Consider the following 17,121-nt stretch of genomic DNA (forward strand, 5'->3'; position numbering starts at 1 on the left):
GGCTAAAGTAAATTCTACAATGGCATGATCTAATTGATACAATTAAGACCTGGGCTGTGCTGAGATACTTCTCTTTATTTGGGGAATATCTGGACATTCTAAATTGCTCTTGGCCTTTGGAGCCTCAACTAATTAACTCATTAACTCTGTGAGTCCTTTCGGGCTCTCTGGTTTTATCTGGTTAACTATTTTTCTGAGTCCCTTTTTGTGGACTTTACTGGCCTATTCTCCCTCCTTAGCAGTTAAGGGCTAAGTTGTAAGTTACAGTCAGAGTTGCAGAGAGAGCAATCACTTTGACTTATTTCAGCATACTTTTAAGTATTCCGGGTAGTAGAAGTTATGCCTTTCAAGCAGTAGAATCTCTAGCATTTATTCCATCATCTTGGCCAAGACTATTCTTTATTATGCTCAAATATTCAGTTTGTGCTAACAAACAATTTAAATCATTTCAAAATAAATTGCACATATTCTACTTACTGTGTGACTTTCTGGGAAAACAAGGTTTCTTGCTAAGGGTGAAAAGTAGGTTCTTTAAAAAAAAGATAATTTTTTTCAATACATTTCATTAGAACTTGGATTATTCTCTTATAAACCACGTAGTACATGGTGGTTATATAGACAAACCAGTCTTTATAAACTTATGTAACCCATGATTCAGCATAAAAACTTTATTTTTAAGAACAGTAGTTTGTTTATATTCTTTTTTTTTGGTGATACTGGTAACTAAAAACAAAATTGGATATAAAACATTTAAAATTCACATAAATAATTGAGGCTTAATGAAAAGTAGATTTAACCAGATGAGAGAAAAACTCAAAGTATTTTAAGTCCTTTTAAGGACTTAAAACATTTCACTTCTCATTGTGTCTAGTAAAAGATCCTTGTAAAATTTTAATTTTATATTTGAAAATAGAATGAATGATTAGAACAGATCTTTGCCTAACAATTTTTAGAGTCAGGGTTTGGCAGTCATTAATGGAAAGGAGAGAAAGAGTTTAATAATTTTCTAAGACTTGAAAGAAAGAAGAGAGAGTAAAATAGAACATAGGTACTGAGAGAGAGAACAGGAGCATCTGAGGTGCAAGTAACTGAGCTGGGAATGGGGAAAAATGGAGAATTTAGATCAGATGTCTCCCAACAGTCATTTGAAGGAACCATTTTGGGGATGAGTGAGGAGAAGGGGAGATACATAAAGCTAACTGGCTTTATCCAGCTATTTATACGTTTACTGTTTATAACTCAAAAGTCCTTGAAATTGTTTCCCTGTTGGTAACACTCCCATTAGATCAGATTTGCTGTTTCCCAAATGGGCATTTTTGGATTTCTAAAGACGCTTACATTGTCTAGGACATCTTAAGTTGTGTTTTTGTAATGTTTATGCTTTTTGAGGCATCTTAGCATTTCCCACCAACAAAAACAGATGACGTTCATTTAAGACAAAACTTTGCACGTATACTGTTTCCCTGTCAATGTCACGTTTGTGTTCTTTATTCTTTTCTGCTTTTTGTCCCTTTCTTTACAGAGGGACTTTGCATTCTAACCAACGTTACCTTTCTATATACTGTGTTTTTTTGTCCTATTGGCAGTGTTCCTAAGTGAAAAGGAAACCACTGGAGCATGTAATGTACACTTTTTAGGTAGCTGCAGACACAGTCAGCTATCCAAGAGTGAACTATCCAAGAGTGAAATAGCTCTCTGAGAACTGGTCTCGGCCACCAGCACAGCACCGTCTAGCTAGAGCTTGCATGGCTGGGCGCTGTGCCTGCGTTCGTCAGAGCAAGGCAGGAGGGAAGGCAGGTATCTATGAAACTTGACTGTTTCCTTTACTCCAAAACCAAGTGAACATTAACTTATTTCTGAATTATTTGAAACTAAGTAAACCTGCTTTATTTGTAAATGGCAGGCACTCATAACAATGTGAAGTGAAACATTGTCAAGAACCACATACAGCAGTGTTGATCTGGACGAGAAACCTGGGCTGCTTCAGGCTTGTTAAGCCAGGTGTACATACAGTCTGCCTTGACAATACTTAAGGTTACAGTTTCTGTTTGGACATAATTGAAAAACACAGAATAAAACTTTAGGAAAGTGATGTTGCTTTAGTTTGCTCTTAGCTGTTACTTTTGGTGCCTCTTCTGCCTCCTCAGGCTACTGGCTTTATCATGAAGGACTGCTCTCCCTGGAGAGGGATTTTTGGTATACTGTATCTTCAGATCAGCTTTTATTACATTACTGATTCATTCATTAAACAGTGTCAGCACTTACTACAATACTGGTCGCTAACTACATGCCAGTTACTGAAGAGACAAGTCGTAGATATCCTTACCCTCCGGGAGCCTGCCGTTTGCTGGGGTGATGGGTACATACGCAGACCATCATAACAGACTGTGCAACTCAGCATAAGGATAGAGATGTGCCTGGAATAGTCTGGAAGCATAAAAGACGTCCGATCCAGTGTCTTAAGACTGCATTGTCCAGTGCTGCAGCCACTAGCAACATTTGGCTGCTTAAACTTAAATTACCAAGACCTAAATGAAGTTAAAAATTTAGTTCCTTAGACAGTGTAGCACAAAGAAGACAAGTAGTGACTCTGTGGCGTCTTGCTACACTGATGGACAGTGACTGCAATGGGGTATGTGGGGGGGGGGCACTTGATAATATAGGTGGATGTAGTAACCACATTGTTTTTCATGTGAAACCTTCATAAGAGGTTTTTCTTAAGGTATATCAATAATACCTTAAAAAAATTTGTATTAAAAAAGAATTTAGTTGCCCAGTCACAGTGGCCACATTGCAGTTGCTTAGTAGTCACGTGGAGCCAGTGACTGCTGTATTGACAGCATAGATACACGACATTTTCATAATTGTGGGAAGTTCTATAGAATAATATTGCCTAAGGAATCAGGATTTTCGAGAGGAGGTGATGCAAGAGCTGAGGCTTGAAAGTTGAGTACTGGCCAGCAAGGAGCGGGTTGGACAGGGTGTGATAAAGCATTCTAGGTAGAAATAAGGTAACCAGCCATCCCAGTTTGTCTGGGACTGAGGAGCAGCTTGAGATGTGGGATTTTTTGAGCTAAAACTGGGGCAGTCTAGGGAAAACTGAGACAGTCACCCAAGGCAGAAAGGACTTTATGAACAAAGGCACTGAATCAAGAGAAAAGCATCATATATAGAGGAACTTAAAGTCATTTGGTGTTGCGAGAACATAAACATTCGTGGGAATTGTTGGAGATGAGGCCACAGAAGCAGTTATTATGGCGATTAATACTGAAACATGATCATGTATGACAGAAAGCCGTGCAGGGATTTAAGCTTTGGTCGATTTTGCCTTTTTGTTAGATCTGACAGGCAGCTATGTGGGAGGTGGATTTGAGGGAACAAGTTTGGAGGCAGTGAGACCTGTTAGGATTCTTGAAGTAATACAGGTAAGAGGTTTTAGAAATCCTAGGGAAGTTGTAACAAAGAGGAGAGGAGGGGATGGTCTCATTTATATTTACGAGTATAATCAGTAGGACCTGGTGTGTGATTGGATGAGAGGGTAGGGAGTCAAGGACAGGCCAAGGTTTCTAGCATGGATGATTTTTTTTTTTTATTTGAGAGGGCATCTCTCATATTTATTGATCAAATGGTTGTTAACAACAATAAAATTCTGTATAGGGGGGTCAATGCTCAATGTACAATCATTAATCCATCTCAAGCCTAATTCTCGTCAGTCTCCCATCTTCTGAAGCATAACGAACAAGTTCTTACATGGTGAACGAATGCTTACATAGTGAATAAATTCTTACATGGTGAACAGTACAAGGGCAGTCATCACAGAAACTTTCGGTTTTGATCACGCATTATGAACTATAAACAATCAGGTCAAATATGAATATTCGTTTGATTTTTATACTTGATTTATATGTTGATCCCACATTTCTCCCTTTATTATTATTATTATTATTTTTATTTTTAATAAAATGCTGAAGTGGTAGGTAGATGCAAGATAAAGGTAGAAAACATAGTTTAGTGCTGTAAGAGGGCAAATGTAGATGATCAGATGCTCAGGTGTGTGCCTATGGACTGAGTATTAATCCAGGCTAGACAAGGGCAGCAAAACATCCACGGATGCAGAAGATTTCTCTCAAAACAGGGGGGGTGAGGTTCTGAGCCTCACCTCTGTTGATCCCCAAATTCTCACCTGATGGCCCCCCTGCGACTGTGCCTGTCTTAGGTTGTTCCTCCCTTGAGGAATCTTACCCGTCTCTGGCTAACCAGTCATCTTCCGGGGCCATACAGGAAAATGTAAAGTTGGTAAGTGAGAGAGAAGCCATATTGTTTGAAAAGGTTAGCTTTTTACTTCTTTACAGATTTATGCCCTGTGGCTTCTATGCCCAGCACTTGTCTCGAGGTATCTTTACCACCTGGACGAATTATGATACTCGGTAAATTCGATATGAGGCCCGATTCTATTTAAGGGTTGTAATTAGGAAGGAAGAAGAAAAGCTATAGATGTAGCATATGAAGGAAACATGGGAGGATTGATTATTTCTTTGACATATCTTCTTGTAGAGTACCTTAAGCATGTATAGGTTTTAAACTACCAACTAATTTGCGTTCACATATTAACATAATAGGAATACGGTGACATAAACAAAGCAAATCTATAATTACCATCCATCTCCAGTGAAGCCAAGAAAACCATTTAGGCACCCTAGGCATTTGTGAAAATTTGTCTATGATGTGATGGATATTGTCCAACTGTACTTGAACAGTCTGAGAGAAATCAGACGAATTAAAGCAACCCATTTCTGGGATCTGTTCACATCCCCTATGTTCTTTTAACCGTAGATAGTCTATAGTCATGAGATTTTGGAGTGCTACACCTTGCACCCCTCCCAACTCCTGGTTGAGTTCCAACAGTACAGATCCGGTCAAATTCGTTGTCTCACTGTATAGCATGGATGATTTTGTGTAACGTTCTTTTCATTTGTTAGTGGTCATCCATTTCCCCCTCTAGTTTCATGTCTGTCTACTTTCTAGTTATCTCTTTCCCCAGTCCTCAGCGTCCCAATGTAAAAGTCTTGTTTCGTTGTAGGACTGCTCAGATAGAAAAGGAGCTCCAGTCCCCAAGCTAGACCTTAGCTCCGTTTGTTTTTGTTCATTTCTCTCTGTGTTATCTTCAGCACCCCCGCTCTCAAGCCTGTGTCCCTTCCTCCCAAGGAGAACGAGCTGGATAGAACAGTTCAAGGCAGGCACCACCTGTCTACTGGCCAAGTACCGCTCGGAAACTGCAGGCCAGTCTTCCCGCTCTTGTTCCTTTCCTCTACCTGACTGTGCTAACCCGCATTCCAGTTCAGGATATTCCCATAGATTCTTTATTTTTGAGGACATATTATTATTTCTAATCTTCCCAGAAGGGTGGGGATTTTCATGTATTTTATTCTTTCATTCCTTAGTGGTCAGAAAAGTGCCTGGCAGCATGGTAGATAACCAGTAACTATTTGTTGAATAAATTAATCTTGGTGATAAAAATACATGATCAGATATGGAAGCAACTTAAGTGTCCATCAGTAGATGAATGGATAAAAAAGATGTGGTACATATACACCATGGAATATTATTCAGCTGTAAGAAGAAAACAAATCCTACCATTTGCAACAGCATGGATGGAGCTAGAGGGTATTATGCTCACTAAAATAAGCCAGGTGGGGAAAGATAAGTGCTAAATGAGTATACTCATCTGTGGAGTATAATAACAAAGCAAAACTGAAGGAACAAAACAGCAGCAGACTCACAGAACCCAAGAATTGACTCAGTGGTTACGAAAGGGAAAGGGTTGGAAAGGGAGGGATAAGGGGATTAAGGGGCATTATGATTGGCACACATAATGTTGGGGGGCACGGGGAAGGCAGTGTAGCACAGAGAAGACAAGTAGTGACTCTATAGCATCTTAACTCTGCTGATGGACGGTGACTGCAGTGGTGGTGGGGGGACTTGATAACATGGGTGAATGTGGTAACCACAGTGTTGCTCATGTGAAACCTTTGTAAGATTGTATATCAATGATACCTTAATAAAAAAATATATATAATCAGAGAAAGCAGTATCATAGTGCTTATAGAAGTCATTGGGTTGAGAGTTGGGAAACGTTGGATTCGAGGCCTGGCTTTGCCATGAAGTACAAATAAAATTTGTGCGTGTCTCTGACAAGTCACTTCCCCTTTTCTGGGTCTCGGTTTCTTCATAGGCACAACAATGAAATCCCTTACACGGGTGGGACACAGTAAGTGAAGGTATTGATGTACAGCTGAAACTTCTTTATCTGTTTGGGGTCTCTCTATATAAGTTTTTTTGAAACACATACCAAATCCCCTAGCTTTCTAAGTGACTTCACTATAAAACTATGCTTATTTTTAGGTCAATTAGACTGTGATACATAAGAACCTGAATTTTAACTTCAAGTTAATTGGCTTTTAATTTTTAGACTCTTATGCTCTCTTAAACTGAAAGGGGAAAAGTGAGAGATGGGTACTTCATATTTGAAACCTAAGTACGATCATCATGTGTATACTTCCCGTCAGTGTAATATAAGAATATAGCTTAATGTACAGAATTAAGAAATTCCAGAGGTAATTTTTTAAAATTCAACTTTAAAGATTTTTATTTAAATTGAGATGCTTTGGTGCTCTGCTGCATTTGAGTTTTCTATTAGTACAAAGTATACACTATTCCAGGTACTCAGCTTACCTTATTAAGTCATATTGAGACAAAATGCTTTTGTGTCACCAATGAGTGACAGTTTGACATCTGCCTTGTGTATAGCATTATGTATATTAACCATTTCATTAATTCTTTTCAGAGAGGCAAGAAGAGAAACTGAAGAATAACAATAGAGACCTATCAATGGTAAGAGTCCTAAATATAACTTCATGGTAAACCATACAGTGTTTTTTAGCAAAAGACCCTGATTTGCATCAGGTACATAGCACCTACCTATGCAAGTTATAAATAGGATCATGGGTGTGCCTGAGCCAAATGGAAGTGAAAATCTGCTACTGGGCTTAAACTTCATTTTAGAGATATGAATAGCTTTTTTAGGGTCTGTGGGGGGTCATAATTTATCCCTTTCACAGAGCTCTTGATTAGCTTTCCCCTTAACATTTTCAAATGAAGTAGTTTATTAACTTTTTCTTCTTCATGTTGTTGTTGAATGTTTGGTTTTACGGTGACCTGTGTGATCCCAATAGCTGGAGCATTTTAGATGGCCTTTAGTCTTGCCTTTGTTTTATAATACGCCTTTTGTTCTAAGTGTCAGGTGCACCATAAAGCACAAGGAAAAGGGATTTATTGCCCACTTAATTATTTATAAAGAGTAGAGTTTGTTCAAACATGTCTTTCTAAGGCATTGGTAGGCTAGTTTATATGGCTTGCCTAATTTTTCTACTTAATTTCTGTGTATTTGACACAGGACATCTGAACTGTGCAGCAGTTGTCTTTTGCTTACTGACAACCCTTTCCATATTACTGTGTCTTCTGTTTCTTGAGATTCTTACTAATTAAGAAAGATGATAATTTAGAAGTGCATTTTTTTGAAAATAGCTTTTGTGTTGACACAGTTATACATGTTCACAAGGCCAGATTTGGAAACTACAGAAAGAAGAGACAGAAACTGCTGATAAAGTGATCATCCAGAGATAACAAGTGTTAATCTTAATATCTTTATGATCTTCTATTTATTTATACTTCTACAGCATATATAATTTAGAAGGAAGTTAGCTGCAAGTAGCAGAATGCCTAGCAGGTACAGAGTGTTTTACACGCTCAGGACTCCAGAGGCTGGTGGTCTTGGGCTGGGGCAGCAGCTGAGTAATGTCGTTGGGGTCCAGGTTAGACGTCATCAGCCTGTGGTTGGTTGCTTGTTAGGTGGCACTTTGCCATCAGCCATTACGTTCTTCCTTCCAGGCAAGAAGAAGGGGTAAGAGGCCTAGAGGAATGCTAGCCACGTTTGTTGGAAAGTCCCATTTAGTACCTGGACTTGTAACTCACTGGCCAGAATTGGGTCACATGGCTATGCCGATGCTGTTTATCAGAAGGTGGCAGGGAGAAGGAGGGCTTGGAGGTGGAGGGTGGCTCAGCCAATAAACAGCAGTTTGCTAGGGAGCATCTTTTAAAATTGACAGGAAACCAAAACTTCTGGGTGTGCGTTAGTGGCGGTCTCTTGTTCATGTGAAATGACGGTCTGTTGGTCTCTTCACAGGTTCGCATGAAATCCATGTTTGCCATTGGCTTTTGTTTTACTGCCCTAATGGGAATGTTCAATTCCATGTGAGTATGCTTTTATATGGCTCTACTTACCTTGCTCTGTGTGTGTGTGTGTCTGTGAGCAGTTAACTTTTTTGGTGATACTTTGATGTCTCACAACTATAGAAAAGTTGAGGACTAACGTGTCCATCATCCAGACTCATAGTTAACATCTGCTGCCTTTGCTTTCTCTATTTTTCCGTCTCTTCGTATCACACGTGGACTTGTACATGTGTTACTTATGTAATTTTCTTAATCAGTCAAGAGTATGTTGTAGGCTGCTTGCGCCTTGACCCATAACGACTAAAGACAAGGACATTCTCTTATGTAACGTCAGCCCCGTTATCAAAATCAAGGAAATGTAACTTTGATAGAATATAATTAGATGATAACTTACCTTCTGATATTGAGGGTATTTCATGTATGTGGCAAGGACTACGGTATTATGGGGCCTCTAAAAATAATGGGAGCAGAGCTCCTGTGTTTTAAGTCACCTGCATTCTGCCTCACGGTGAAGGTAGTCGTGCAGAGGTGTTTGGGCTCTGAAGACGGGCCCTGAGCGGCCGTAGTCCCGTTCACTGATAAGGTGAGTGCTGTTGTCTGGACTGGCACATAGCAGGTGTGGGCAGTTGTGGGCCCGCTTCTGACAGGAGCTGGGACAGTATGTCCAGGGGTGACAGGCAGCCATTTATTGCCTTTCAAGGCCCGTTCCAAGCATCTCACACGACCTGGAATTCCTCTCACTGCCTCTCTCCTTCCCTTCTACTCCTCCTCTGCTGCTTCATTTCTGTCTGTCTTGCCCTCTCCCTGCCCCTCCCCTCAACCTTAGTCTGTTCTTCCTGCCCCCTGTCCAGTGCCTACTGCGTGTTAGGCACGTACTAGGTGTCAGAATATAAAAAATCAGCTGTGACCCTCAGGAATGTCAAAATTTTATCAGAAGAAAAGACAGATATACAAATATGTTGATGGATGTTACAGAAGTCAGCGTGGGTGAGGTACAGTAAGGAAAGAAGTGAACGCTACTTAGGAGAGGGGCTAGAGAGAGTGTCTAGAACTGCTTTCAACGTAACTAATGATTACTAAAGTCATAGACCTTTAGGGCTGAAAGGGTCCTTTGGAAGATAAAATACCTTGCCCAAGGTATCTGGAAGACTCATGATTTCTGCCCTAAAATTCTAAACTCAGTCCTCTTTTTCACTCTGCCATGCTTTCTCTCAGTTCTTGCTTATATGTCACCATGAGTTAACCAGACAGTGGAAGCCTTCTCGGTACAACTCAGTACTCAGATATTCTTCTCTACCTGTCACATTCTGGAAGTATAGAGCTAAGTACACAGCTATACTTTTAGAAGTTCATGCTTAAATGCTATTGCTACTTATTTTTCTCATACTTCTACTTTTGTAAATTATGTGTTTGTAGATTAGTGGTGTATGCATGCTGGGGGGCCACTATTCTGATTGGCCTTGGCTTTGTTGTATCATTACTGAGACAGGTTTGAGTCTTGCTTTGCTTGAAGTCCAGCATTTTATTGTATTCCTCAGTGTGATGAGCCGATGAGTTCTGACGAAGTAGCCTGAGAAGCAGCTGTGGCTGTGACTGCCGGTAGTGCTGCCTGCTGTGCATGGGATTCTTAACACTGCTTGTGAACATACTGTAGCGAGCAGTTTTCTAATTTTCCTCCATATACACTCCCCCTCCCACAGTCTGAAAGGCTGCCCTATGGGAAGGGCATCTACTTCAAATACAGTTTTTCTCCCAATGCCATATTTTTCCCTTAAGATGAAACCTCTTTCATTAGATTTTTTGTCTAATTATGAAAGTAATCCATTTTCACTAGAAAAATTCCAATAATACATAAATGCATAAAAATATAAAATAAAAATCACTCTGCCTTCCTCAAAGTGATATCCTTTGAGATTTGTATTTTTTATATGTATATGAACATTTATATATTTGTATATATAAATCTTTCTACACAAAAATGGTTTTGTAATATTTCCCTGTGATAATTTTGAAAATACAATATATATAACTCTAACATTTTTTTTTATGTTAAATTTTCCATTGAATGGATGTTCCCTAATCTAGTTAACTAATTTTCTGTTAATCTGTATATCAGATATTTACAGGCAGTATGTACACCAGTATATACTTACTTCTTCCTAAGGTTATATCCTAGAAGTACTGCTTTGGTAGATTTTGACACAAATGATTGCCTAGAAGTTTTCATTAATTTATATTTTATTTTAATTAAATTATATTTTTAGATTATTTAGTACTTGTGAGTTCTTTCTCCATATACTTGTTATCACTGGGAATTACAAATCTTTAATGTTTGCCAGTATAATAGTTGAAAAATGATATTTCTTTTTAAAGTTTGTATTTCTTTGATTACTTGTGAGGTTTAGCATCTTTTCATATGCTTACTGGTTTCCTGTTTCTAAATTTCTAGTTCATATCTTCCCCATTCTCTCTTTTTTAATTTCTCACTTTGAAGAATTCTTAATGTATTAATGCTATTTAAACTCTTTTTGGAGATATGTGGAAAATACTAATTTTTATGTCAAATCTTAGTCTTTTCTGTTGTTTAAATAATGCCTTCCTCATGCCAGATGACTGAAATTTTTTCCGATTTTCTTTTTTTTTATATTTAAGTCTTGTTTCTTCTTTATTTTGGTGTTTAGTATAATCTTCTTACACTAGTAATACATGAAGGTATCTAAAAAATTCAAACAGTATGGAATAATATAAAAATGGGAAAGTGAACCCAAAAGAGTTGAGAACTTATGTTCATGCAAAAAACCTGCAGGTGGATGTTTATAGCAGCTTTATTCATAATTACTGAAACTTGGGAGCAACAAGATGTAAATGAATGAATTTCACCAAACAGTGAAATACTATTCAGTGGGCATTGGCCATGAAATGGGCTATTGGTCGTGAAAAGACGTGGAAGAATCTTAAATGCATATTAGTAAGTGACAAACCCGTGTGAAAGGCTACATACTATAAGCTTCTAACAGTAACATTCTAGAAAAGGCAAACCTATGGAGACAGTAAGAAGATTGGTGGTTGTCAGGAGTTAGGGTTTAGGGGTGAGGGAGGGATGAATGGGCAGAGCACAGAGGACATTTAGAAATAAAAAGCTATTCTGTAGTGGTGATACATGTCACTCATCTGTTAAGACCCATAGCGTGCACACCACCAAGAGTGAGCCCTGAAGTCACCTGTGGGCTTCTGGTGAGGCTGATGTGTCACTGTAGGTTCGTCATTTGTCCCTGTGCGCCACTCGGGTGCAGGGGTGGGGGGGGGTGTTGGTTGTTTAGGAAGCTATGGGTGTTTGGGACATGGGTATAAGAACTCCCTGTACTTTCAATGGAATTTTGCTACAAACTCAAAACTGGCCCCCAAGATAGTCTTTTTCTTTTTGAAGAATGGACCCAGAGATGACAAGGGTTAAAATTCAGGGTTTTCTCCATTTACTAAATAATGTGTAACCTTGCACAAATTAAAATCTAACCTTCCAATTCCTCAACTGTAAATAGGAATATTAATACAATGTCATGTTTTAACAAATGGTTAAAGATGCATAAAAAAGATAAAGGTGATCTTTTGCCCTTCTCTAAACTGTAATAATCCTCCTTTAATTAAAAAAGACACATATTAACAGATGGCATGTCCTTCTAAGTTTTGGTTTTTTGTTTAAGTGATATACTGTCTTGTTTTGCATCGTGCTTTTTACTTAACTTTAGGTTTAGATCTCTGTATCAGTACTTCTAGATCCATTCCATTCTTTTTAGCTGGTGTGTAGTATCCCGTGGCATGGCTTACTGTATTTAACTATTGCCCTATTGAAGGTTGCTTTTCTTTTCTTTCTTTTTCTTTTTTTTCTTCTTCACTGTTTTACTGAAGTTTAAAAACTTGGGGTCAAAAAGGAAAGTCGTTGCTCACTGGGTATAGAATTTCACTTTTTCAAGATGAAAGTTCTAGGGATCCTGCTGCACAGCAGTGTGTGTGTAGTTAACACTACTCTGTGTACACTTAACAGTGGTTAAAATGGACATTTTCATGTTATTTTTCTTTTTACCACAATTTAAAAATACTTCTCAGGCCCAGACCTCATGCTTTAAGATTCCAACTCAACAAGACAAGGTTGTGGCCTGATTTCTGCATTTGAAGAACAGCCTCCCAGTTGATTCTGATACCCAGCCCCGTGTGGGACCAGTGACCAACAGGAGTGAGTCTCAGCCCTCCATGGTTTTGTCCTGTCTGCATTTTCTGATTCATTTCTCCCTGAAGTGTCTTTAGTCCAAGCCCATGTTATTTCACACTTACGTATCTGGACCTTCTTTCTCCCCACACCTGGTAACTACTTTTTGTAATCATTCAAAACTCAGAGCAAGGGTTACTTCCTTATGAAACTTCTGATTTTCCTCTACTAAACTTACTGTCTGTCTGTTTAATAGACTAAGTTCCTTACAGTCTTAACATATAATGGTTTTTATATCCTTAGGGCTAAGGGCCTATACAGATATTTACTGAGTAAATAAAAAATATTTGTAAATACACAACCCTCTTTCCTCTGTCTTGGTGTCTGTATTTTTCTGAAGTAAGAATTTGACCCCATTTGAGACATGAGCCAAAAATTTTAAAGTAATTACTAGTTTCCAAGATGCCAGTGGTTCATTTATTAAAATACTAGTGAAGCAATTACAATGGAACCAAATTCTCAAAATATGAGAGTCTGAGTCTAGTTGATGAAAATGTCTTCTACTGACTCTGAGGTCACAGTTTATTTTAGACCATAATAGCTTGGAGAGTCCCATAGGACAGCCTAATCCCAACAAATATTGAGAGTCTGGTTATTTCAGTATTAACCTATCAGCAGTATACAGAAAAAAATAATGCGAGATGTTGACAAGTCAGTAATGTGAATCTGATTTTCAAAGTCCGTGATCTCCCTAGGAACAAGAGTGTTGACATTAGACTAGAAGAGGGAAGAATTCTCGATTTGCAACCCAAGTTGTGAAACATGGAAATGAGTCATCTTGGCTTACGTTCGTTATTTACAGCAGGAGGTGATGCCCAGATTACCTTTCCGGGAGAATGTGCCAGTTCTTTAGATACTTCTGGGCCTGCAAATAGACCTTGGCATAACAATTTTGATTTGAATCCATTGTTGCTTTAGTTGCTCCATGAAGCTGATATATTTGGTCATAATCATGGAATCGCAGAACTGCAAATAATAAAAATATGTATAGTTGATGTATTTTTTCCCATTTTTAGTCAATAATCATTCTCATTTACCTCTGATTTCCTCCTTCCAATTTGCAATCTTCTGAGTGCACTACATGAATATTTATAGTGGGTTTTAACTATTCATTTTTTTATGTCTATTCAGTTCAAAAAATTGCATGCCATTTTTTTGTGTCTCACGTTGCGGGAAGTAAAAGAAAATTTCCTAGTCTTAAGTTCTCAAGTTGCTTATTGGTTTTGAATAAAATACATATCTATACAGGAGGTACTGATTTAGCAGGTAAAAATTTGCCATTTTTTTTATGTAGGGGTTGTCGTAATTTGTAGATTTACAAATTCCATTGTGGAGAGGTCTTAAAAAGAGAGAGAGAGAGAGATTCTGTCACAGTAAACCTTACCCGGCTCTGACCTGCCTCTTCCTCGGGCTGCAGAACAGCCTTTCCCTGGGCCTTGGAGAGGCTTCTTGCTTTTCACTTTATTTTTCGGACTCGACTCGGAACCCCCCCCCCCGTGCTCTCTGCCGAAGCAGCGCTTTCCTGATGTCCAGGTGCCTTTCAGTGGGACTCAGTTCTTGTTGCCTTCATTGTTTCCCTTGCTCCGTTTTTCCTTTCGGTGACATTCACTGTGTGTCCAGCCTGTCCCCAGTTCAATGCTCGGCCCAGAATTGCGTCTGACACTGTCAGCTTCCTCTGCCCGCTGACATTCCTGTCACCTCTCTGGCCAGCCTGCCGGCCTGCCGGCCTTTCCTCTACTTCTCTCCCTCGCTCCCTTCCTCCTCTCTGTCCTCTTTTCATCCGTTCTAGCACCAGCTTCATCCTCGTTTCATATCATTTCCTCCCCCCCATGCTGTCGCCTCATCACCTTGTGTATCACTAGCTCCCCACCTCTGCAGCCCCCCCTTTGGTATCTCTGCTCTCTGCAACATTGTCAGGTTAACTGTCCTCAAAAGCGTGATCCTCTTTGCCCAGTATCAGCACCTACTGCTGATGGGCTAGTCACTGGGTGTCGGGCGCTGCACTCGCCCTTTATGTATGTTACCTTACTAACCGTGACAGCCTTCTGAGTTCAGGATTGCGATCTTTATTTTCCTGACGAGGATATGGGGCTCCAAGTTACTCGACTTGCCCAGGCTCCCGCAGCTGGTGATCACTGAGCTGACGCTTACCCAGGTCTCTCTGACTCTGCATACCCATCACAGTGCCACTCTGACTGCTGATATTTTTTTTTTTATGGAACACTTCATGAATCTGCGTGTCATCCGCGCACAGGGGCCATGCTGATCGTCTCTATTGTTCGGTTTTACCATACGTGCCGCTGAAGCGAGCACCCTGACTGCTGATTTTCAAACCCATCCCCTTAACCCAGCTTTCACGGCTCCCGTGGCTTCCAGGTTTTGGCCTCAGTCTGTTGGCAAACTATTTCTTCGCATTGTCTACTAATTACTCTGTTCTTCATTGTTCAGTGTTACTGGGGCACTTGTTCTTTCACATAAATTTTAGGATTGCTCGTGGTGTCAGGTTCCTCTAAAATAATTCCTTTTGAGTTTATATTGACATCTTATTAAATTTGTACATTAATTTTGAGGAATTAGACACCTCTGTAATTTTTTAATATTACCATCTAGGAACATGGTATTTCTGCTAAGCCTATTTTATGTGCTCTTGTAGTTTCTTTCCAAAAATGTTTTTTATATTTTGTTGCTTTCTAGCTCATTACTACGGGTATATCTGAGGGCTACCAATTTTAGTGATTTTACTTTTTGTCTTGGTGAGCTCTTAATAGTGTCTAGTAGGTTTTAATTTGACTACTTGATTTTCTGCTTGATTTTATAGTCAAATAATTTGGTTTCCTTTTTTTCTAACCACCCCCCCGCCACCCTTTCTTTCCTGCCTTTGCTTCCTTCTCCCACTTCCCCTAGATTTTACCTGAATTGAATGAGAACAACCAGAATGTAAATACTTAAAAAAGAAATACTCAGGATAGTCCAGTGAAAATGGGGAGATGAAAACAATGTCCATATCACTACTTTGATACTATGAAATTTGTAGAGGACTGAGGATCCCAAAGCTGTAGGTCCAGACACTGCGGGGAGCAGTTCCTGTCCTAGTCAGCAGTCCCGTGAACTTGCTGAATTCTTGTAGCATTGCCATTTGTGAAAGAAATTTTTAAAAATACAAAATATTTTCTGACAGCCTCTAGCTTATAATAAATTTTCAAAAAAGCTGAGGGCAAAAAGTCCTTCATCATGATACACTGAGAACTGTATATTAGGCCCTGCTTTTTGTATAAACTGAGATGCTCACGTGCTTCCCCTTAGGACAGGCAATGTGCTGTGCCTAATGTGCTGTACAGTATCTTTGCCATTGCGTTGTTTTACTTTTTATTATTTAAAATCGTTGTTACAAAATTTGTAGTATAGTACAGTACACATGTGAGGCACCCGCTTCTGAACAGTAGTAGTCTTCAGGTGTTCATAAGGTCTTAGGTATTTTCATTTTATTTTTCAATTTTTAAAGCTCTTAAGTCAAAGACCATTTCTGAAAATCACACAATCATATAATATGTACTCAGCAAATACTGATGATTTACATTTTTTGGCTTTAAACCAATATTGTACTGCCTGACTATACTTCACTAATATAAGGTAAAATATTATGGTTTCAGGTCTTGTTTGTTTTATATGCAGATACCCAGCTTTCCCAACACTGTTTACTGAAGGGATTGTTCTTTCCCCATTGAGTATTCTTTGCTCCCTTGTCAAATATTAGTTGACTATATATGCGTGGGCTTATTTCAGGGCCTCTGTTCTGTTGCATTGGTCTATATGTCTGTTTTTATGCCAGTACATACTGTTTTGATCACTATAGCTTGTAATATAGTTTGAAATCAGGAAGTGTGATACCTCCCGCTTTGTTCTTCCTCAAGGTTGCTTTGGCTCTTCAGGGTCTTTTGTGATTCCATAGGAAGGTTCGGATTGTTTGCTCTATTTCTGTGAGAAATGCTGTTGGAATTTTGATAGAGATTGTATTGAATCTACAGATGACTTTGGGTAGCATAGACATTTTTAACAGTATTAACTCTTCCAGTCTTTGAACGCAGATCTTTCCAAAGGCAGCTTCTTTCATCAGTGCCTTACAGTTGTCAGTGTGTAGGTTTTTATCTCCTTGGTTAAATTTGTTCCTAAGTATTTTGTTGTTCTTGATACTATCGTGTATGGGATTGTTCGTTTCTTTTTCAGATAGTTTGTTGTTAGTATATACAAATGCAGTTCTCTTTTGTATGTTGATCTTGTATCCTCAGACTTCACTGAATTTGAATTCTTTATTAGTTCTAAAAGTGTTCTTTTTGGTTACAATTTCAAGCTAAAATGCCTATAGAAGATGAATTTGTTCGGTGTATATGTTAGCAGTAAGAGGAGAGAGATATCTTGGGCTGTATCTGTTCCCTCCCTCTTCTCGCAGTGTAACTGGAAGGATAGTCAGGCCAGCGTACCTAGGACAGCGTGCTCTAGATAGCATGTGACCAGAAAATACTGTGACAGCTACAGTTAATATTTCTTGTGAGTGAATCACAGTATCTCCT

General features: G+C 39.0%; 1 protein-coding gene and 1 non-coding gene across 2 annotated transcripts in view; one reads left to right on the forward strand and one right to left on the reverse strand.

The window, feature by feature from the left end:
* The window catches only part of TMCO1 (transmembrane and coiled-coil domains 1), a 40,855-nt gene that overhangs the window by 9,163 nt on the left and 14,571 nt on the right, over positions 1 to 17,121 (forward strand). The window contains exons 4-5 of the mRNA XM_073221347.1: positions 6,845 to 6,891; positions 8,243 to 8,310. Of these exons, the coding sequence (XP_073077448.1) occupies positions 6,845 to 6,891; positions 8,243 to 8,310 (115 nt within the window). The remainder of the gene's footprint in view (positions 1 to 6,844; positions 6,892 to 8,242; positions 8,311 to 17,121) is intronic.
* On the reverse strand, positions 14,763 to 14,866 carry LOC118973497 (U6 spliceosomal RNA). The gene has a single exon (XR_005062873.2). It is a non-coding gene; the product is annotated as a U6 spliceosomal RNA (small nuclear RNA).

This window comes from Manis javanica, chromosome 14 (assembly GCF_040802235.1).
Source record: "Manis javanica isolate MJ-LG chromosome 14, MJ_LKY, whole genome shotgun sequence".
Taxonomy (NCBI): Eukaryota; Metazoa; Chordata; class Mammalia; order Pholidota; family Manidae; genus Manis; species Manis javanica.